Source organism: Dermochelys coriacea, chromosome 5 (genome assembly GCF_009764565.3).
Source record: "Dermochelys coriacea isolate rDerCor1 chromosome 5, rDerCor1.pri.v4, whole genome shotgun sequence".
NCBI classification, from domain to species: Eukaryota; Metazoa; Chordata; order Testudines; family Dermochelyidae; genus Dermochelys; species Dermochelys coriacea.
Window position 1 is genome coordinate 25,755,021 of NC_050072.1, and position 21,770 is coordinate 25,776,790.

The 21,770-nt window shown below is 40.6% G+C and overlaps 1 protein-coding gene and 1 long non-coding RNA gene across 5 annotated transcripts in view; one reads left to right on the forward strand and one right to left on the reverse strand.

Annotated features, from left to right (window-relative positions):
• The window catches only part of LOC119856406, a 37,753-nt gene that overhangs the window by 8,203 nt on the left and 7,780 nt on the right, over nucleotides 1-21,770 (forward strand). Inside the window, exon 2 of the long non-coding RNA XR_005293275.1 lies at nucleotides 13,822-14,037. This is a non-coding gene — a long non-coding RNA (uncharacterized LOC119856406). The remainder of the gene's footprint in view (nucleotides 1-13,821; nucleotides 14,038-21,770) is intronic.
• On the reverse strand, nucleotides 285-20,880 carry CAPSL (calcyphosine like). 4 transcript variants are annotated; one of them, XR_006281599.1, is made up of 7 exons: nucleotides 20,769-20,838; nucleotides 16,075-16,211; nucleotides 14,606-14,783; nucleotides 13,571-13,780; nucleotides 9,263-9,422; nucleotides 2,346-2,349; nucleotides 285-297 (listed from the first exon to the last, which is right to left on the reverse strand). XR_006281599.1 is itself a non-coding variant. In XM_043515061.1 (5 exons), exons 2-5 carry the CDS (start codon nucleotides 16,209-16,211, stop codon nucleotides 992-994), a joined length of 627 nt encoding a protein of 208 aa, XP_043370996.1. In that variant the 5' UTR covers nucleotides 20,769-20,838; the 3' UTR covers nucleotides 619-991. The 4 variants fall into 4 exon arrangements, 3 of the variants coding, with proteins under 3 accessions (XP_043370996.1, XP_043370997.1, XP_038259807.1); XM_043515061.1 differs by lacking the exons at nucleotides 285-297; nucleotides 2,346-2,349; nucleotides 9,263-9,422 and adding an exon at nucleotides 619-1,093; XM_043515062.1 differs by lacking the exons at nucleotides 285-297; nucleotides 2,346-2,349 and having other exon boundaries at nucleotides 6,995-9,422; nucleotides 20,802-20,880.

Consider the following 21,770-nt stretch of genomic DNA (forward strand, 5'->3'; position numbering starts at 1 on the left):
CAGCCCCATGATGGAAACATATACATGAGGTTGTTGGGATCATATAGACAAATTTGGCAGTCTTCTCCTATTTGCTTACACAGAGATATAACTTGATTGTGAGCCTTTTCTCCATAAATACATTACCTGTTATATGGAAAAGTATATATACTTTTAGAGGAACAAACCTGGATAAGAAGTTCAATCTTGTATTCATTGTAGTTCAATAGCAAAACTCCCATTGACTTCAATGGAAGCACAAGCAGTCTTAAAGAACATTTACCATAACTATGGCCCCTATCTTGCATATGCTTATGCCTATGGGTAACTTTACACATGTGACTCGTCCCACTGTACTGCTCACATGCTAAGGTAGTTGCAGGATTGGGGCTCTTGTTTGTAAAAACATAAATGTAAATTATCTATACTGGATTACACAGGTGGGATTTGATAGTTAATTTGTTCTTTGTTTTATGCATGCGTTGTTTCGGTTGCAGGCTTTTGAGGTTGTCTTTTTAAACTTGTTAAAATGTAATACAAAGGAAACTTTAAAAATAATTGTTCAAAATTATTTTCAGAATCAAATAAACCACTTATTATGATGATCAGTAAATAGAACAAAACATTACAAATTAGTGCTTTTATATATATCAGGAATATCTACATTACAAATCTAATAAATTGCCATACAACAGACAAGCGATTACACTGAAAATGCAATTGCAAACTTAAATAGATTATCACATCTCCTAGCTCTCTCAGTTCTTTTGACTGTCATTAAACCCTGCTTGTTAATTGCCTATTATGAGCCCCCTACTGAAAATATTAAAGCATGTGCAAGGGTCGAGTTATTTAATTGGGAAAACGCTGATTTTGCAGGTGCAATGTCATTGCATGTTTCTGAAAATCTAGCCCAAGGAATCAGCTGGAAACAGATCAAACCCACACTGAACTCCTGAAAAACATTGCACTTCTTTACGGTCTCTGATGCAAAAAGTAGTAACAGCAAAAATCATAGTTTCCAGGATTTCTTCATCATCAAATTGAAGTAGGCATCACTATCCACAGATGCACTAACTCCAGCGTAATAGTTCAAAAACTCATCTTTTGTCACCTAAAAACAAGAAAGCCAAAGTTAACTACTTGCCATGCTGACACGATACGCTGCTATAGACCAAATCAGAAAGTTTAACACATTCCAAAAATGTTTTAAACATTTGATTAGTATCATTCAGCTATGTCTGATTATGTCCAATTGTCAACTATTTCAATATTGAAATTCATTGTTACTGGCAACTTTGCTTGTCTGCAAAAATCTCTGCTCACATAGGTATCAAAATTGAGAGTCTGAAACACTCCCAGTTCCTACAATGAGAACTGGAGCAGGACACTTTGTCCTGAAATGGTGAATATGAGAAAAGTTACCAGATGTTATTAACCACAGCAAGACAGGAATAAAATTCACAACTCAGACATCACAATAGAGTAAAGTGGGCCAATAGTAATGCCACTACCAGCAGGAATATGGAGAAGAAATGACAAGGTTAGAACAGGTTTCAGAGTAGCAGCCGTGTTAGTCTGTATTCACAAAAAGAAAAGGAGGACTTGTGGCACCTTAGAGACGAACACATTTATTTGAGCATAAGCTTTCGTGAGCTACAGCTCACTTCATCGCTTATGCTCAAAGGTTAGAACAGCAACCCAGTACCTTTCAAAAGGAGCAATTAAGAGAAAATACATTTTAGAAATATCTTAAGAACAGAAATTATGGTATAAAACTGGAGCTGGTCAAAAATGTTTTCCCCCTCAAAAATAATTTAGTCAAAAATTAAAAAAAACAATCAGCACAAATTCAAATTCTGAAAAATGTTGGCCAAAACCCAAAATATTTTGGAGTTTAGCCCAAATATTTGTTTTTGGTGGTTTTTTGTTTTGTAACAAAAATATATTTTTCTGTGGAGAACAGACACTTTTCATAAAAATTTCATTTATTCAACCCCCCAATTTTGAAAGCTAATGGGATCCTGCCACCATTCCTCAGGCAGAACTTCCACTGACGTCAATGGGCGTTTTGAATGCAGATCAGTAGCAGAGCTGTGCCCATTTCATAGAATATCAGAGTTGGAAGGGACCTAGGGAGATCATCTAGTCTCTGCTCAAAGCAGGATCAATCCCCAATTTTTGCCCCAGATCCCTAAATGGCCCCCTCAAGGATTGAACTCACAACCCTGGGTTTAGCAGGCCAATGCTCAAACCACTATTTCAAAAAGTATTCTCCTTCTTCAGGGCTAGGTTCAATATAAAATTTACAGCGCCAGGTTTTTAAAGGTATTTTGCTGCTAATTCAATGTGAGTTAGGCGCCTACATATCTTTACAATCTGGCTCACAATGCCTAAGCTTCTACATCAGGGGTTGGCAATCTTTCAAAAGTGGTGTGCCAAGTCTTCATTTATTCACTGTAATTTAAGGTTTTGCATGCCAATAATACATTTTAACGTTTTTAGGTCTCTCGCTATAAGTCTATATTACATAACTAAGCTATCATTGTATGTAAAATAAATAAGGTTTTTAAAATGTTTAAGAAGCTTCATTTAAAATTAAATTAAAATGCAGTTTAGTGTGATCCTTGCCCTTGCTTTTCCTTGCTGAGTTTTCCAATGTCTCCAGGATGGCAGTGGGCTGAGTGGGGCCAGCTGCTAGGACCCCGGCTGGCAAGGGGCCAGCAGCAGGAACCCAGACCGGCAGCGGGCTGAGCGGGGCTGGCAGCCAGAACCCCAGACCACTCAGCCTGCTGCCTGTCTGGGGTTCCGTCCGCTGGCCTCTGCCAGCCGGGGTCCCAGCTGCCGGCCCTGCTCAGCCAGCTGCTGGCCTGGGGTTCTGTCCATCCAGGCTGGCAGCGGGTAGCAGGGGGTCGGCGGCTGGGATCCCAGGCCGGCAACAGAGTGCCACTGAAAATCAGCTTTCTTGCCATCTTTGGCACACATGCCATAGATTGCTGACCCCTGTTCTACGTCATGGGTGCGATCCATGGAGATACATTGGAGCCTAAGTCACAGGTTTAGGCTCCACTGTAGTCTACCACTGTCTAACCATGTATGCACCTAAACTCACTTGGCACCTATGTTTTTGCAGTAAACATTCTCTAGACACTTATGGTTTTTGCCTCTGTGAATGCATGCTGCTGACTCAGTCTAGGCATCTGTGCACCTATTTCCCGCCTAAGTCCCAGAGCAATTAGCAAACTGGGGAAGACGGGCATTTGGCAGCCTAAGTCACATGCAGGGGCCTGATCTGGTAGGCATGCTCAGAGGCTGCCTACTGAATCGAATCCCTCAAGTAAGTGCACACAAAATAGCGGAACGGGACGGGGGTTCTTATGGAACATTCTGACGTGGGGCTCTCTCAATCTCTCCTACTGAAGTTGTTCCACTTTAGTTAAGCCATTGAAAAACTAAATATTAATTGGGCCAGCAAAAGAGTTAGAATGACTATAAGCTAGTAGTTAGAGCACTGACCTGAGAGGTGACAGATCCCTGTTCAAATCCCTTTTCCCTCCTATGCGGGGAGAACTTGAACTCAGGGTCTCCCATATCATGGGTGAATAGCTAACCAGTAAGCTAAAGGTTTTAAGAGAGAGCCACTTCTGCCCTCCTTAGCTATTTTATTTAGGGCCCCACATGCATTTAGCCGCCTATCTTTCCCTGGTTCACCAATAGCAAGCAGAGATAGTCACTTCCCTGCAGCCTGGACTTAAGGACTTAGCACACACCCCTCTGGTTGGGGCTGGATTTCCAGTAGACATGTGTAGGGTGACCAGACAGCAAGTGTGAAAAATCGGGACAGGGAGTGGGGAGTAATAGGAGCCTATTAAGAAAAAAACCCAAAAATCTGAACTATAAAATTGGGACATCTGGTCACCCTAGGCACGTGCCTAGGGGGCGCCAGTGTTCAAGGGGCACCTTACCTCTCGAAAACTGTGTGCAACACGAAGGTCCCCTGTATGCAGGGGGCAGGTGCTGAAGATGCTGTGCCTTGGGTTGTGTAAGGTGTACATCTGGCCCTGCCTCTGGTTAATATCTCCCCCTGGCTAGCTTAGGCTGCTCCTTCCAGCATGCTGCCTTTCTGGATCACATTTTTAGCTGCCTGTCTCTCCCCATTCACTGTTTAGGAACCTAGGTGCCTAATGCAGGCTTTGTGGATCATAGTGCTGTTTCTGTAATTTTCTAGGCACCTAAAAGTTAGGTGCTGTGATGCGTAACATCACAATACTTACATCCTTTTGTGGCTCTGGGCTCATTTACTGCTATAGAATTGTTTTTCAGTTACCAAAAGTATTGAAGCTACAGAATGAGGACAGGCACATTCCTGGAGTCAAGCGGCAGGCCACAGCTTTTATTAAACTTTTAACACAAGGGAGAGGTAGTATCCACTCATCACCCATACTCTCCTGTACCAGGCATTTAATAGGTTCCAGTGTGGGCGGTTACGGGCTTCTTATCATATAACCCATCACTGGCACCAGGGTTACAAGGATCCTTTTCATATAACCCATAACGCAGGGTAGGTTCACCTGAGTGACTAGCTTGGTCACTCCCCCTCCCAAATCCTGCCACACTGCCTGGTATCACAATTCCTGTCCAATCCATTTCCTCACATCCTGGAGCCATATGTCAGCACCTCCATCTGACAAATGGACTCCCTCATCTCCAGAAACTTCCAGCCAATTGTAACAGATCTCCCTATGCTATATCACTGAACCCCCCATGTCCAGGAATATCTCGGTGACCTCTCTACTCTACCTCTGCATTCAGGAGTATGTTTAGTTACCCAATTGTTCAGAACTTAATTATCTTGAACCGGGAGTAACTTTATGATTTACATATTAACTGCAGGCTTCATGAGGTTAATGTGAATTAAACAAGGATTTTTGATCATATCAGCCCAAATGTTTCTCTCTCTCTCTCCCTGCCCCCCATGCACTTCCCGCCCAAACCAAACTAACAAAGAGGAAAAATGAAGTGGAAGTTTTGATATTGTTGAGGAATTAGGGCCTATGGCAAGTCAGTCAAATAAGAACCAAGGACCAGTGGGAGGATTCTGACTCCAAACCTGCACATGCTGGGGCTCCCATGTGGATGACTAGCCTCTCAATGACAGGTTTCAGAGTAGCAGCTGTGTTAGTCTGTATTCGCAAAAAGAAAATGAGTACTTGTGGCACCTTAATTTGTTAGTCTCTAAGGTGCCACAAATACTCCTAGCCTCTCAATGTAATTTCTGATTCCTCCCACCCCAGAGGTAGAATGGCTTGTTTAGCAGCCCAGTAACCACTCCCCCCACTGCTCTATTTGCTTATCATTCTCATCTTTGACAGCGGTACAAGGTGAAGAATGAAAGTTAAGTCTGCCTGCACTAGCATTAACTTCTGCTGTGTTTTCTGCCTGTAAAACTATTTCCCCCTGGGCAATATGCTGTGTGGAGCGGTTGTTCCCTGGGTCTCTACTTCTCACACACCAGGGGAGCTCAAACACATGGTGCTTGTATGCACCAGAGGGCTTCTATGGGCTCAGGCAGAGGGACGGGAGCAGACTGCTGCTTCTATGAATCAGTGTAACCTGTGGCCAGAATGCCTGCGCCTTTGGCCCCTGCACAGACTGGAGGACACCACAGAGCTCATTGTTTACAATGGTTTTCATTTTAGAGTAGCAGCCGTGTTAGTCTTTATTCGCAAAAAGAAAAGGAGTACTTGTGGCACCTTAGAGACTAACAAATTTATTTGAGCATAAGCTTTCGTGAGCTACAGCTCACTTCATCGGATGCATTTGGTGGAAAAAACAGAGAGGAGATCGATATACACACACAAAGAACATGAAACAATGGGTTTCTCATACACACTGTAAAGAGAGTGATCACTTAAGATAAGCCATCACCAGCAGCCGGAGGGAGGGGAGGGGAGGAGGAAAACCTTTCATGGTGACAAGCAAGGTAGGCTATTTCCCGCAGTTAACAAGAATATCTGAGGAACAGTGGGAGTGGGGGTGGGGTGGGGTGGGGGGGAGAAATAACATGGGGGAAATAGTTTTACTTTGTGTAATGACTCATCCATTCCCAGTCTCTATTCAAGCCTAAATTAATTGTATCCAGTTTGCAAATTAATTCCAATTCAGCAGTCTCTCGTTGGAGTCACAAATCAGACATCAAGAATTATAACATTCAAAAACCAGTTGGAGAACACTTCAATCTCTGGTCACTCAATTACAGACCTAAGAGTGGCTATCCTTCAGCAAAAAAGCTTCAAAAACAGACTCCAACGAGAGACTGCTGAATTGGAATTTATTTGCTCTAATAAATTTGTTAGTCTCTAAGGTGCCACAAGTACTCCTTTTCTTTTTGCGAATACAGACCAACACGGCTGCTACTATGAAGCCTCTACAGCATCTCTTCAGTATTTACTTCATATAGACCAACGTGCACAAGAAACTATAATTTAACAGATGCTGTCTAATGGATTCAACTTCATGCAATGCAGTTTTATAGCTATCCCTGTTTACAGTACAGCATACAACAGTGTTAGACACTGTGCTGGCTCCAAGCATACAGCATTATTTATAATGGCTTCTGAGACCAGACTCAAGCCCTTAGGTCCACACTGCCTTTGATCTGTGCACTGAGCTTCTGTTAAAGTCAATGCAAGTTTTACCCATAGGTCAAGGATGGCTGCATCGCGTCCTTAGTATATAACTTTTTCAATTTAGCTGCCAATGTGCTGTGCTTGTTTGTATGATTCTGCATACCTGTAATAAAACTATATTTGTTATTGTAGAGATCCCCATTAAATTCTACTATATTTGCTAGCGGGTAAAAAAATATTTCAGCTCAGCTCTTCCCCCACCCCAGCATACAATCTACCTTTTCTGAAGTTACAAGTTTTGTTTTAAAAAGCGGACTGAGGGCCTGGTTCTACTGTAGTGAATGGGAACATTGCCAGAGGGATTAGAATCAGTAACAGTTCCACGGAAGTTTTCAGGGTTCTTTATTCATGTATAATGACTTCCAGAAAAAAGGATGTGGCAGACCATGTGCGCTAGTGGCCAAGAACTTACTTACAGAGAATCCAAAGGGAGATCACCTGGTTTTCAGCCTATTGCAATAGTGGCCACAGAGTCCTGCTGTCTGCAGAATAGGATGTACCAATTCTGTCCCTGTTCACCTCACTCATTTCCCTGCACAAAGTTCTATTACTCAGAGTTGGTGTAGAAAGAGAAGGGAAATCTAATCTCAAAGCAGTGATCTTTCATTAATCACAATGATCTTGATCCTTTGCTCACTGAAGTTAATGGCAAAGTTCCCACTGACTTTAATAGTGTAGGATCAGGGACAATACGTTTTGCAGTGTCAGAGCTTTTCATCCATTTACAAAGAAAAATTTGCATTTGAAAAAGGTATATTGCACTTAGCCTTGAATAAATGTTAGAATTTTATATAGTTAGTATTAAACAGACAAACTGGGCAAGAATTAAGGTTAGTAAAACAAAACTTTTCACTTCACTTGATTAAATGTCAGCACAACATATCACTGTGGATTTTGGGAGTCTTCAGATACAGTATATGCCAGAGTGGGATCATTTTTCACTTTGTGACTCTCACAGCCCACTAATGTTACATCTTTATTTAAAATGTGCAAGGTATACAATATACCTGTTACAGACCCAATAAATAAATTAATAAGAAAGTGGCTACATATAACTGCCAGCATGTGAAATGGTACATGTATTATTCAGGTAAGGCACCTTTCTACTTCATGCACATGAATTTATTTGTTGGTCCACAACAGCATCACATTATGTAAAGAGCCCTCATTTCCTTGATGACACATTATCTAATCAAAATAATTTCCCTTTCCAGTTGCACCAACTTCCACAGTTATTAATTTATGCAAGTGTGCAGAATCTTACCAGATCAAGGAAAACATTGAGATTGCACAGCTGTGGTGAGGAATTCCAGATACCTACTGTTGTGATGATAGGTTGTATTTAAACAAAATAGCAAGTGTGTATCCCATAAGGTCAGGTTTCCAAACAGCTCAGGGCCAGATTTTAAAGTGCTCAGTAGCTACTAACTGCTATTGTGACATTTAAGGTCAGATTTTCAAAATCACACACTGAACTTTTGAAAATCAGGCCACTTAGTTTGGCATGTAAATAAGAGCTGAGCTCTTGAAAATCTAGCTCCACTTCTGGATGTTAAGCGCTTGTGAAAATGTGGCCCATAGCACTTTTTGTTGGCTCTGAACATGGCTCGATTTGTTGTCAAAACCTCTAGTCTTTTACTAAGGATAGAGAGATTGAAAACACAAGTATATGACACTTGCACAAATTAATTTGAGTAAATCCTGCTTCATGTAAACCATTTACACAATGACAACAATTTACTCTGGGACAAAGACAAACTGACATAAGAGAAATGAGAAAAGGAAACAAAGCAAGGATAATTAGAGGAAGTATGGCTTTCAGACAGGCCCCTTCTCTCACCATCCTTCTTCTTACAGGTAGTTGACCAGACATCAGCTCTCACAGACACTGACATGACAGGAGAGTCCTATTATCTCTTCCAGTTAACTAATGTCCAGTCTTTTTCAACAGCAAAGCCAAGAAAAAATAAGATTATAAAGTTATTTAGTTCATAAAAAATTCCCAGGAGAAGTATCTTAGTAATATGTATAGTCTTTCAGTTTAGGTCCAGCATAGACACTGGGTGGAGCACTGGTAGGTATTCCAATTGCACAGTTACAAGAGAACATTGTAAAGCATCTATCCCACTGGTGACTTTGATAAAGGAATAGAAGTAAAAAGAAGGAAGATAAATCTATGGAGCTTTAGGACAGTATACATGCTAGAAAAATGCCTATACATTTATACTGAGTATATACCTCCCAGAATCCTCTGCTCTGGTGCTATGGTACCTTCTTTGAAACACAGCTGCAGCTTCTGACATGAATTTGGAAACATGTTTGGGAATGAAAGATGCCTACCACACATGTCTGAGGAGAAACTGGTTACTCATCTGAGAGAAGAAACAACATAGAGAAGGGGAGCAGGAGGAAAAGGGAGGAGCGTGATTATTCGCAGGGTTACCAAATCTCCTCTTAGCCTATGATGTCCATCAGCTCAGCATGGTTCTGCCAAAACAATGTGGTATAGTGAGCATTTTCTCTTCTGATATATTGAAATCAGCACAGTGACTACAAGGTACTAATATGGTCACCTTTCCCACAATATTATGCACATTTAATCATGTGGAGCTAAGAAGCTGGAAATAATGTCTTGTTTCCTTAATCGTACAGTTAGAATTTCCAAGCATTTCTCATCATGATAATGAAATAGACATCAGTGTCTATTGAAGCGCTGACTCCTGCATAGTAGTTCATGAATTCTTCTGTTGTAACCTAAAGCAGAAAATTTTAAAACAGAAAAGGAAACCTTCATTCTTCATGTCATAACATATACATACTATATGTAAATAAACATCTGTAAATGAGCAAGATTTAAGCCATATACTTGTTGTGCTTCAAGTTATCTTGAATTAGGAAGGAACCTAAGACAGGAGGGAAAATGAAGAAGGTGCAACTCCTTCAGTAATAGAAAGTCCTAAAATGTAGAGGTCCTGTTCCCTAAGTGAACCTAGTTGAAATCAGTTCTCATCTTCCCTGAAAACTAAAAGATAGAATCAGTGAAGCTCTGGTCCTTCAAAAAGACAAATATTGCCATGTAATTTTCTCTTTGACTCATCTGAATTTGGACAGCAAATTCATTACATTGTAATGAATGAATTGGAATGGGTTCCTGCTGCTATTGGGAGATTGTAGTTTTATATCCATTTATCAAGCTAAAGATGCCATTCTTCAGAGTAGACCTGACTAAAAGAGAGAAAGCAGTTTTTAAATCCCAGCTGAGTTTTGTTTATTTTGATATGCATTTCTGGGTTGAAACCATTTACAAAAGCAACTAGTCTGCTCATCCACATTTTAGATTGGCATGACCTTTTATATGTGGAGAAATATTTTTCCAATCTCTTATTTATATAAACTGCATATAGTTTTTGTGACGTTTTAATCTTTGGACCATTTATGCAGTACTTTGAATAAAGCTATTTACAAAAAATATATCTCCCAGTCATTGTTCCAGTCTTGTGTTTGGGAGACACCCAAAATGATTCAATAACTGGGGGATCTGGACCTTAAAGCCTGTTTCACTTATTATAAACAGGCATCCAGCTTCCCAAGCTTGGTTGACTCAGCAAGTCTATGGTGCTTTTGCTAAGGTGATTTTTATCTGAAGCTCAGTCCTAGCCAGATATCCTTACCAGCTGCATTATATGAATCTCGCTTATCTGAAACCACCTGTTAACAAAAACAAGCCCAGGTCCCCGCTGCTAACATCAGGGAACATGCCCTTGTTTCAGATAACAGGAGGTTTTGGAAGATCCATGAGTTTACAACAGTGGTGTGGCTTAGGTCAGACTCCAGCACAGAGAGGTCAAGTTTGTTGTTCAGAAGGACCTGTGGTCTAGTGGATTTGGCACAAGACTTGGAATCAAGAGATGCAAGTTCTGACACTGAGTTTTCTATGATCTTGGGCTTTTGTAAAGTAGGGACAATTATATTTACTTCCTAAATATGTTTGTATGTTGAAAGTGTTTATAAAGTGCAAAAACCATTGTTAAGGCCAATTAGTGGCACAGGTGGTAACAGAAATCTGAACTCTGGCCCCAATTCAGGAAAGCACTAAAGTATGTGGCGATCAGCTTGGCTTAACAGTGAAATCTTCAGTAAGCTTAAACACAAAAAGGAAGCTTACAAGAAGTGGAAATTTGGTCAGATGACTAGGGAGGAGTATAAAAATATTGCCCAAGCATGCAGGGGTGTAATCATGAAGGCCAAAATACAACTGGAGCAGCAGCCAGCAAGGGATGTGAAGGGTAACAAGAAGGATTTCGACAGGTATGTTAGCAACAAGAAGGTGGTCAGGGAAAGTGTGGGACCCTTACTGAATGGGGGAGGCAACGTAGTGACAGATGATGTGGAAAAAGCTGAAGTACTCAATGCTTTTTTTGTCTCAATCTTCACAGACAAGGTCAGCTCCCACATTGCTGTTCTAGGCAACACAGTATGGGGAGGAGGTGAGCAGCCCTCAATGGTGAAAGAACAGGTTAAGGACTATTTAGAAAAGCTGGACATACACAAGTCCATGGCTACAGATCTAATGCATTCGAGGGTGCTGAGGGAATTGGCTGATGTGATTGCAGAGCCATTGGACATTATCTTTGAAAACTCATGGCGAATGGGGGAGATCCCGGATGATTGGGAAAAGGCAAATATAGTGTCTATCTTTTAAAAAGGGAAGGAGGAGAACCCGGGGAACTAGAGACCAGTCAGCCTCACCTCAGTCCCTGGAAAAATCATGGAGAAAGTCCTCAAGGAAACCATTTTGAAGCACTTGGAGTAGAGGAAGGTGATCAGGAACAGTCAATATGGATTCACCAGGGGCAAGTGATGCCTGACCAACCTGATTGCCTTCTATGATGAGATAACTGGCTCTGTGGATATGGGGAAAGCAGTGGATGTGATATATTTTGACTTTAGCAAAGCTTTTGATACAGTCTCCCACAGTATTCTTGCCAGCAAGTTAAAAAAGTATGGATTGAATGGATGGACTATAATGTGGATAGAAAGCTGGCTAGATTGTCAGGCTCAACAGGTAGCGATCAATGGCTCAATGTCTAGTTGGCAGTCGGTATCAAATTGAGTACTCCAAGGGTCGGTCCTGAGGCCGTTTTTGTTCAACATCTTTATTAATGATCTGGATGATGGGATAGATTGCACCCTCAGCAAGTTTGCAGATGATACTAAGATGGGGGGAGAGGTAGATACGCTGGAGAGTAGGGATGGGGTCCAGAGTGACCTCGACAAATTGGAGGATTGGGCCAAAAGAAATCTGATGAGGTTCAACAAGGACAAGTGCGGAGTCCTACACTAAGGATGGAAGCATCCCATGCACCACTAGAGGCTGGGAACTGACTGGCTAAGCAGCAATTCTGTAGAAAAGGACCGGAGGATTACAGTGGATGAGAAGCTAGATATGAGTCAGCAGTGTGCCCTTTTTGCCAAGAAGGCTAACAGCATATTGGGCTGCATTAGTAGTAGCATTGCCAGCAGATCGAGGGAAGTTATTATTCCCATTTTTCGGCACTGGTGAGGCCACATCTGGAGTATTGGATCCAGTTTTGGGCCCCCCACTACAGAAAGGGTGTGGACAAATTAGAGAGAGACCAGCGGAGGGCAACAAAAATGATCAGGGAGCTGGGGCACCTGACTTGTGAGGAGAAGCTGAGGGAACTGGGCTTGTTTAATCTCCAGAAGAGAAGAGTGAGGGGGGGGATTTGTTAGCAGCCTTCAACTACTTGAAGGGGGGTTCCAAAGAGGATGGAGCTTGGCTGTTCTCAGTGGTGGCAGATGACAGAACAAGGAGCAATGGCCTCAAGTTGCAGTGGGGGAGGCCTAGGTTGGATATTAGGAAACACTATTTCACTAGGAGGGTGGTGAAGCACTGGAATGGGTTACCTAGGGAGTAATCTCCATCCCTAGAGGTTTTTAAGTCCCGGCTTGACAAATCCTTGGTTTGGATGATTCAGTTGGTGTTGCTCCTGCTTTGAGCAGGGGGTTGGACTAGATGACCTCCTGGGGTCTCTTCCAACCCTAATCTTCTATGAAGTCCATCTCCTTATTCATGATTGACTTCAATGCCAATTGATTTCAAAGTTATTTAAGCATATGCTTAAAGCTAAGCACATGCATAAATGCTGTCCTAAATAGGGATGCTTTCCTGAATCAGGGACTCTGTGCTTAAACTAGACCATGCATTGCAGTTTTTTAGTGGGTGGAGAATCTTCTCCTCACAGGGGGTTTGAAAATCAAGGCCTGTGTATTAGCAATAATTGTACTTTTCTTAATTATGTAGTGTGCTGTTGCCCTGAGGTGGAATGCATAGTCTGATGCCATATCCCATTATTTGCAAATCAATCACAAGTAACTACAAAAATACCCCAAATTCTATGATTTTGCATATGGTCAAATTTTGTTCTATATGCAGTGGGCTTGGGGGTGTGACAGAGACAGGCTGGAGAGGTGAAATCAGTGGATCTGCTGCTACATGATACCATCAAACATTGGCATGGTTGTGCCATGGGTAAAGCAGAGGTACAAAAACAGCTGCAGAGTGTCTCCATTCCAATCCTTCACTCCAGGTAACAGAGCCCTGACCCAATGAGTGCAGGACACAGGATTTAGCCCACTATACTTCGATTGCCCAAATTATTCAAAAAGATAGGTCGCTGCATTAAAAAAGCAGTTGGGTATTAATGGAGGGAAAGAAACAAAAGAACATTATCCTCATGGCTGTACATCCATTTTACTATTAATGCAAAGGATGTATCAATAAGCACGGCACAGATGCGCTGTACATGCTTTTAATTGTTGAATATTGGGCTTGTTTTCCAATGGAGCGCCCTTTAGTTGCCTTGGGCTATTCCACTTACCTTCCCATCTTTCTCATACGGTGAATCAAAGTTATCTAGAAAGGCTCTAAAAACTTGATCTTCTGTCCATTCTCCATTCTGATATTTGGGATGATGCTTTGCATTATACACCCCCCGTAAGTCTTCAATGGTTACAATACCATCACCGGTTTTGTCAAACTTCCTAAACGCTTGCATGATGATGTCTTTTCGGGCATTAGACATTGGAGGCTGAAAGCAGATATTAACAGATTAATCCTATGTCTGTCCAGTTTCAGCTTCAAGCTCTGCTCCTGCTGTTACTAGTAAACAGACTTTCAGAGAGCCTGGGACATGGCGTGCACATAAATGCTACCCAGAGAAGAGTGTGACAGTCATCCTGTTGGACAAGTGCTTGAGACAGGAAATGCAATTCACCATTGACTAAATAGTGCAACTGATTGTACTCAGACTTCTATCAAAGGTAGAAAAACAAACTGAAAAAACAGGTAAAAATGTTTTTTAGAATATCTTTCTGTTCTCTCTCTCTATTAGATGTCACTTGTAACAACAATAGGTATAAGATCTCTCTTTTTTTACATTTGTATTTTAGTAGTATTTACAGGCCCAAACCAAGATACCCCCCCCCCCCACACACACATTGTGCTGGGCACTGTATGAACACATGCAAAGAGAAAACCATGCTGTCTTAATGAGTTTACAGTGTAAGCAGACAAGCAAGACAAAGGAAGTATTGTCATCCCCATTTTACATAGGGAAGTGAGACCTAGAGAGAGTAGGTGATTTTCCCAAGGAAGTCTGTAGTAAAGCCCTGGAACTGAATCCCAGAACCCTGGCTCTCAGTCCAGAGATTGACCCAAAATACCACCTTTCCTTTCTCATTTTTAGATGGAAATGAAATTCTTCAAACTGATGTTGTCCCTTTGATATTTATGTAGATACCAGTATTACTGATAAAATAGAACTGCATTGACCTATTACTTGACTGTTCAGCTAGTCATGGAACAGGATTTTTCTCATTTAGATAACAAAAAAGGACATTGTTTGGAAACTTACTCTTAACGTTACAAGAAATTCATCAAAGTCTATTGTTCCGTTGCCATCTTTATCAAAGATCCTGAAAAGCTCTTGAGCTTCTTCCTTGTCCATCATCACGGAATAATCATTTAACCCTTTCAAGAATTCTTTGAAATCAAGGGTTCTGCTTTTGTTGTCATCCATAATTTGAAATACTCTGTGAAAAAACATGTGTTTAAAATAAATAAAATAAAGAATGAGAGTAGTACAAGAGGCAGAATTTACATAGAAGAATACAGTTTATTAGGACTAGAAATGAACACCACCACCTTATTGGGATAACATTTCCTCTTCGTAAAGTCTCTTCAGAGAAAAGGCGGTATTGAGGTGGTAATGAGCAATGCCTGTCAATCAGCATTGCTTACCCCACCTAGTCAGTTTGGCAAGGCCTATTTTCCATTCCCTCTCTCTGAACATGAAACGTGAACTTCACAAAACACAAACTACTAAGATGGTAGTTGGGAAGATGTTTTACTTTTAAACAGGACTGCAGTAAAGGAAGTATTCAAGTATTTTTAAAAATCCAACCCCAATATAATAATTATTATTATTGTATTGAAACTGAGCCATCTGGTAAATCATAGCTGTTGGGAATGGTTGAAAGAATTGTCAAAATCAGCTGAGATGGAGAAAAAGTTATATCAGTGACGAAACAGAAAACTACATTAAAATTGGTGACACATAGATGCAGTTGTGACAGAACATGACTCATACATGATGTAATTACTAAAGCAACAACATTTTCAGATTTAATGATTTGCCCAAGGTCACAAAGGAAGTCTGGCCATGCATACAAGTCATTTTAGTTTCTCTGTGCCTCACTTCCCCATCTGTAAAATGGGGATAATACTTCCTTTGTCTTTCTAGTCCACTTCCATTGTGAGCTCATTAACTAGTATACACTTGTAACTAGTGCACACTGATCCTATGGCCATGCACTAATGGTCCTACCTCACAGCCAAGCCTGACCCATATCAAAATTTTAAATAGGAAAACAGAAGTTAAAATGTGCAAAGCAGGAAGCTTGTTGTCCAGACCATCAGCAGGTACAAATCAGTGTCATTTCAATGAAGAATAAGGATTTGGATCTGGCCCTTGTACCTTTACATCCCTTTGTTTTGATGTTGGTGATGCAGATGCTTGCATTAATTTCAATTCCTTGTTCTTTCCATTGCTCTCTTTTGTTCAGTTGGTTAGTTTTGTATTTTTATTGAAAAAACTTTGAAGAAAAAAATAGTACTGGAGTTGCAGTTGCACTGCACAAATCCAAACACCCCTGAACTCTGGAGCATTTAAATCCTGGCTCCATGAAAGTCCGTTGGAGTTTTGCCACTGACTTCAATCAATAGCTGATATTTTGCAGCTTAAGCCCATTTTAGCCATATTGATATAACATCTTACTACTCAAATTCTTTGCTTTAATAATGTATTTGGCTTCTTGGATTTACCTGCCAAGTCCTTTGATGCCTGCAGATCCCCTTGCTAGACACTGCAGCCGAAGCCTCTCAATTGGGTCTGTGGTTTTGGCCAGGTTTCTTTTGGCTTGGATTGCCATGTCTCGGTCATGCCTCGCTGTACCAGGCATCTAGAACAAGAATTTCCCCCTTTAGCAAAGATTCAGAGAGCTGAAAAAGGCTTTATCTGATGGGCACTGATTACCAAGTACGGTCTTTAAAACATGTTCTTGAATACTGAAACCCATCTTACTTCCTCAGACTGCACAAATACTTCACTTGTAAGAGCTTTCTGCTTGTTAATGAACAATTTTTGTGGCCATTTGATATCATCAGTCAAAAATATCATTGCACAAAACTGGAAATGCAAGCTGCCCTTGGGAGGAAATGAACAGCTAGCAAGAGTCTGATCTATATTAACCATGTGCAAATGCTACCTCTCTCACTGAGACAAATAACAACATAATGTAGCTGTGTGGTATGCTGAAAAAACCTACACAAATGTAGGCCATTCAGATGAGGTTAATACTTCCACATGTGAGCAAATATTTAGCAATAATATATAGCAATTGTTTAGGTTTATAACAGGTCTCAGGTTCTAGTACCCTGTGTAGAAATGCAAAGTTATTTCTACTAACTCCACCAGGCAGCCAAACCAGATGGACCCTACTAGTGCTACAAACCATTTCTTGTTCAAGGGATCCATTTCCAATATACCATAGCAACAACACATATTACAACATTCATTACAAACGTCACACAATTCATAGATTTCAAGGCCAGAAGGGGCCATTATAAGCATCTAATCTGACATCCTGCATTACACCTCACTCAATAATTTCTGCATCACATCCAGAATTTCTGTTTTAGCTATAGCATGTCTTGGTTTAAAAGCTTCAAGTGATGGAGAATCTACCATGTACCCAGGTAAGTTGTTCCAATGGTTAATTACCTTCACAGTTAAAAATGTACACACCCTTATTTCCAGTCTGAATTTGCTTAGCTTCATCTTCCAATCATTGGATCTCATTATGCTTTTTCTGCTAGTTTAAAGAGCTGTCTACTATCAGAAATCTCTTTTAGAGATTTTAGATTAAGTTACTTGTTGACCTTCTCTTAGGTAGGGTAACTAAATAGATTGAAATTATTAAGTCTTTCACTATAAGGCATGTTTTCCAGACCTCAAAACAATCTGTAGCTCTTTTTGGAACCCTTTCCAAGTTTTCAACAATCTTTTTGAATTGTGGACAGAACTGGACACAGTATTTCAGTCATGTTCACCCTAATGCTGTATACAGAGGTAATTCCACCTCCCAGCTCTTAACATTTATAGTTAAAAATGCAAGTGCTAAATATTACTATTACTTGTAAGGCCTGCACACACTTACATAATTTCACAGCACCACAATTATCAACACATTGATAAGGCCGAATAAATCAATTGTTTGAATTCTATTCACAAAGATATTCTTCTGCATAACTAACACATTACACTGAGAAAACACTTACATCTTGGATACGACTTGCATGTAATATAGGATGCTAGGACTATATTCTTTTCAAAATCTTTACTGCATATTCAATAAATATATATCAAAACAACGGAATACATCCTGCAGTAGGTATCCAGTTGAGAAGATGATGTTAAAGGTAAAAATGCCTGAACCTTGTCTACACTACTGCTTATGCCATTGCTAGGACCAGTGCAGCTTCATCATGCTGGTATATGGTGTAGACAAAGCCCTAAAGTCCTGTAGGAAGTGCAGTTTTGTTGCCCTATTGAGGATTGTTGCTCTGCCTTTGGGAACCCATGGACATGCCTTCAAGAAGCCCGGTTCTGAATCACTAGTAAGACATTAGCATGAGAGGAATTAAACAACTCCTTATCCTTCCCCTCCTCTCAAAATATTGCTTTCAATATGCACTGCTACTTCCTAAAGTTCCTTTTGCACAGACTCCCAATATGTAGCAAATAAAGCAACCAATCCTGTATTTGTTCAACTTAATGGCAACATTCTGTTTGACCTCAATGGGAGCAGGATCTAGCACCAGATCTTTGAATGGACAAAGGTTATAGAGCCAAGTCACTGTAAAACAAAAAACCCCATCCTCTTCTGAAAGACATGATCGCAGCAAAGCCAATAGCTGCTCATTGTTAAAGTATCCACTAGCCGATACTTAAAATAACTTGTTTCAGAGTAGCAGCCATGTTCGTCTGTATTTGCAAAAAGAAAAGGAGTACTTGTAGCACCTTAGAGACTAACAAATTTATTTGAGCATAAGCTTTCGTGAGCTACAGCTCACTTCATCGGATGCATTCAGTGGAAAATACAGTGGAGAGATTTATATACACAGAAAACATGAAACAATGGGTGTTATCATACACACTGTAAGGAGAGTGATCACTTAAGATGAGCCATTACCAGCAGGAAGGGGGGGGGCTCTCCTTACGGTGTGTATAACAACACCCGTTGTTTCATGTTCTCTGTGTATATAAATCTCCCCACTGTATTGTCCACTGAATGCATCCGATGAAGTGAGCTGTAGCTCACGAAAGCTTATGCTCAAATAAATTTGTTAGTCTCTAAGGTGCTACAAGTACTCCTTTTCTTTTTAAAATAACTTATGTTTGGATGGGTGCAAATCCCCAAAAATAATATAAGGGTTATATTATATATGGGTCTTGTGACCCATCAAGGGGCATAGCAACAGTCTGATGAGGGGTGAGAGATACCTGAAAGATTTAGGACCACATCATACCATTTTGCAATAAATTATGGTGCTTCCAAAATTGGACCCTCCATGGGGAAAGGAAATTCCAGTCGCTCCCAGAGGCACCCCTCTGCAGACTGCCTGGCCTCGTCCCCAGTGTCAGCATGGCTTCTTCATGAGGCCACTCATATTGTGTCTATGTCACATTCTCCATGTATACACTGGAGTGAGCATGGAGCAGGAGCAGATTTCGCTCAGGGAATTTCCAAATGGGATGCATGCAATGCAGTTGATGCTTCTGTCCTTCACATTCCCTTCCCCTATTCTGTATCAGTTTTCTCCTCTCTGACGGGGTAAGGATAGGGCAGCATTAATTACTCTGCTCCCCAGACCTCTGCAGCACCTGGAGGAGTGCTAAACCAGGTTTCCACAGACAAGCCAATCCAGTCTGATGGCTACTGGAACACCCTTTGCAATCCGTGCCTTCAGACACAACCATCAGTAAAATTACACCAGGGATAAATCTGGCCCTTTTACATTCACAGCAGAAACTGGATTAAAGTAACAGCACAGTAAAAACTGATCAAATGAATAATAAATATGACGACAACTTAGACCATGAACCTGCAGTTGAAGACACTGATGTAGACCCTATGTCCATGTGATTCCCACTGAGGTCTATGCAGATGCAGAGTCCATGTTAGTGAATCTGCAAGATCAGGACCTTACACTAGACATGTTGTTGTTTTATTCCATAGTAGCATAGAGAAGGATAGGAAAGCCCTTCTAAATCTGACCCTTTATGGATCAGAGTTGTTCTCTATGGTGGATCTTCCAGGCCTACTCAGTAGTATGACCTCTTTCTGCACATGTGATGAATTCACAGCCTTGTAGATATTTCAAAAATCACATGACTGCTGCAACACTGCCTTCCTGATGTAGCACAAAAAGGGGTAACAGAGTGGGCAAGGATTTATGGGTAACACATAACTTTATTATCCCAGAGTTCCGAAAGTTAAAAATATGCATGATTACTAGAAGATTTAGTGACTATAAACACTTTAGACATGCTAAACAACAGCTCTACAGGTGCCTTATAAACATGCATTAATAGCCATTGATAAAGCAAGGAAAAGGCAATCTACTAACCTCATATGTCTTTGCTTCCTACCCCAACTGTACATCATCATCAGCTGTCTCTCATAAGAGAAGGACAACCTGGTCATTGATTTGTTTAATTCCTTAACATGAAACAGAGTTTTGTTTTGAATAATTGCTGAAGTTTTTAGCAATTACAGTTGCCTGAGTTAACTTTTTACTGACTATGGTGCTTCACATAAATTGGCCAGAGTAAAAATAAAATAAGATTTATTTTTATTGTAAAAATAAAAATGAAATTTCAGGCTGGATTTTTCAAAGAAACTTTAAGGAGTTAGACACCCAAATCTCATTGAAATATAATGAAAATTGGATGCCTAACCCCCTTAGAGTCATTGAGTTTAAGACCAGAAGGAACAATTAGATCACTTATTCTGAAATCCTGTATATCACAGACCATTACTTTTCACCCAGTTACCCCTATATTGAGCCCAACAGAACCCGTTAAAAACCCCTGCTTTATTTCTCTGAAAAACTCTAAAGTGCATGGTATGAAAGGTAAAAAAACACATCGGTCTCTGGATTATAATAGTGCCCACAAGGTACTAGTTTCTGTCAAAGCACATAATTACACACTGTCCCAAAGAGTCCCACTCCATGGAGACGTAACAGATCAAACTTGTGCCAATCTCTCGTTTGTTTTTTTCCTCAATAGCACCCATACTAATAATCTGAACGTCCAAACCTCACAATTGCTTGCCAAGTTTCTTACTTGCCATTTTAAAAGCATGACTTTCTGAAACCATAGACTCATATATAACTGCAATGTTTGAATTCCCCAGTCCCCTATCTTTAAATTCCTAAATTAAATTCTTTACCTTTAACGTTAATCTGCAACCTGTTACTTCTACCTGAAACTATGGACGCTCTCTTGTTCAGCTTGGAAAACTGGTCCTGTCTCTGTCCCCACCACCTCCTCCTTCTCTCCTCCAGGTCACACCCCTGTTGCTTTGATTGGATGGCTCATGGTAACTGAAGCAGGGCTCTAGGAAGCTCCCAAACTGACTGGAGGGATTCCTTGTCCATCTATCTCATTTTACTTGTTTACATATCCCAGCCCCCACTTTTTCATGAGCTTGGAGTTTACCCTCCTGTGTTTCCAAGGAGATGTTGGTAGCTGTGACAGGCCAAACCTTCCCTTACTGACTGAGCCACCAGCTAGGACTAGCTGTGTTGCACCTGTGTTGTGTGATTAGAAGACAGAAAGAAGAAAAAAACAAACAAATCTGCTAAATTGTTTCACCCTTCTCCTTTCTGCCCATGCTGGCTGTATGCAGATCTTCCTGCAGCATATGGATTAACAATAGAGGGTTTGACTCCATTTTCTTTGCCATCCAAATTCCCTATTTAATAAAAGGGTTATGTAAAGATTACAAGATAGTGCTCTATCTAAACATGCATTTGTAAAAAATTACATCTCCAAGACTTGATAGGATTAAAAAAAAACTCACTGGTGTAATTCCTGTGTCCAAATAAGATGAGAGAAAGTAATAAATAATTAGTCATTTTGGTTCACAAAAATCAAGGTGCAGACGTATTCTCTGCAGTTGATTATTTCACTATTTCCACGAATTATTCAAGAAGAATCTGTATAAGGAAATCCTGGGATTTCATTAATCCACTGAAAAAAGAAAACTGAAAAGAAAATTTGAACGATACAAAATCATGCTGTGTTCCATTTAGACACAATTATTCTATTTACCTAATTATTCTAAGTTACAGTAGAGACCTAGTGTTTGGAAAATAAATCAACCCAGTGAACCAGATCAAGCAATGCTATATTCGGGGGCTGATAGACTCCTGCAATAGCTTTCTGAACC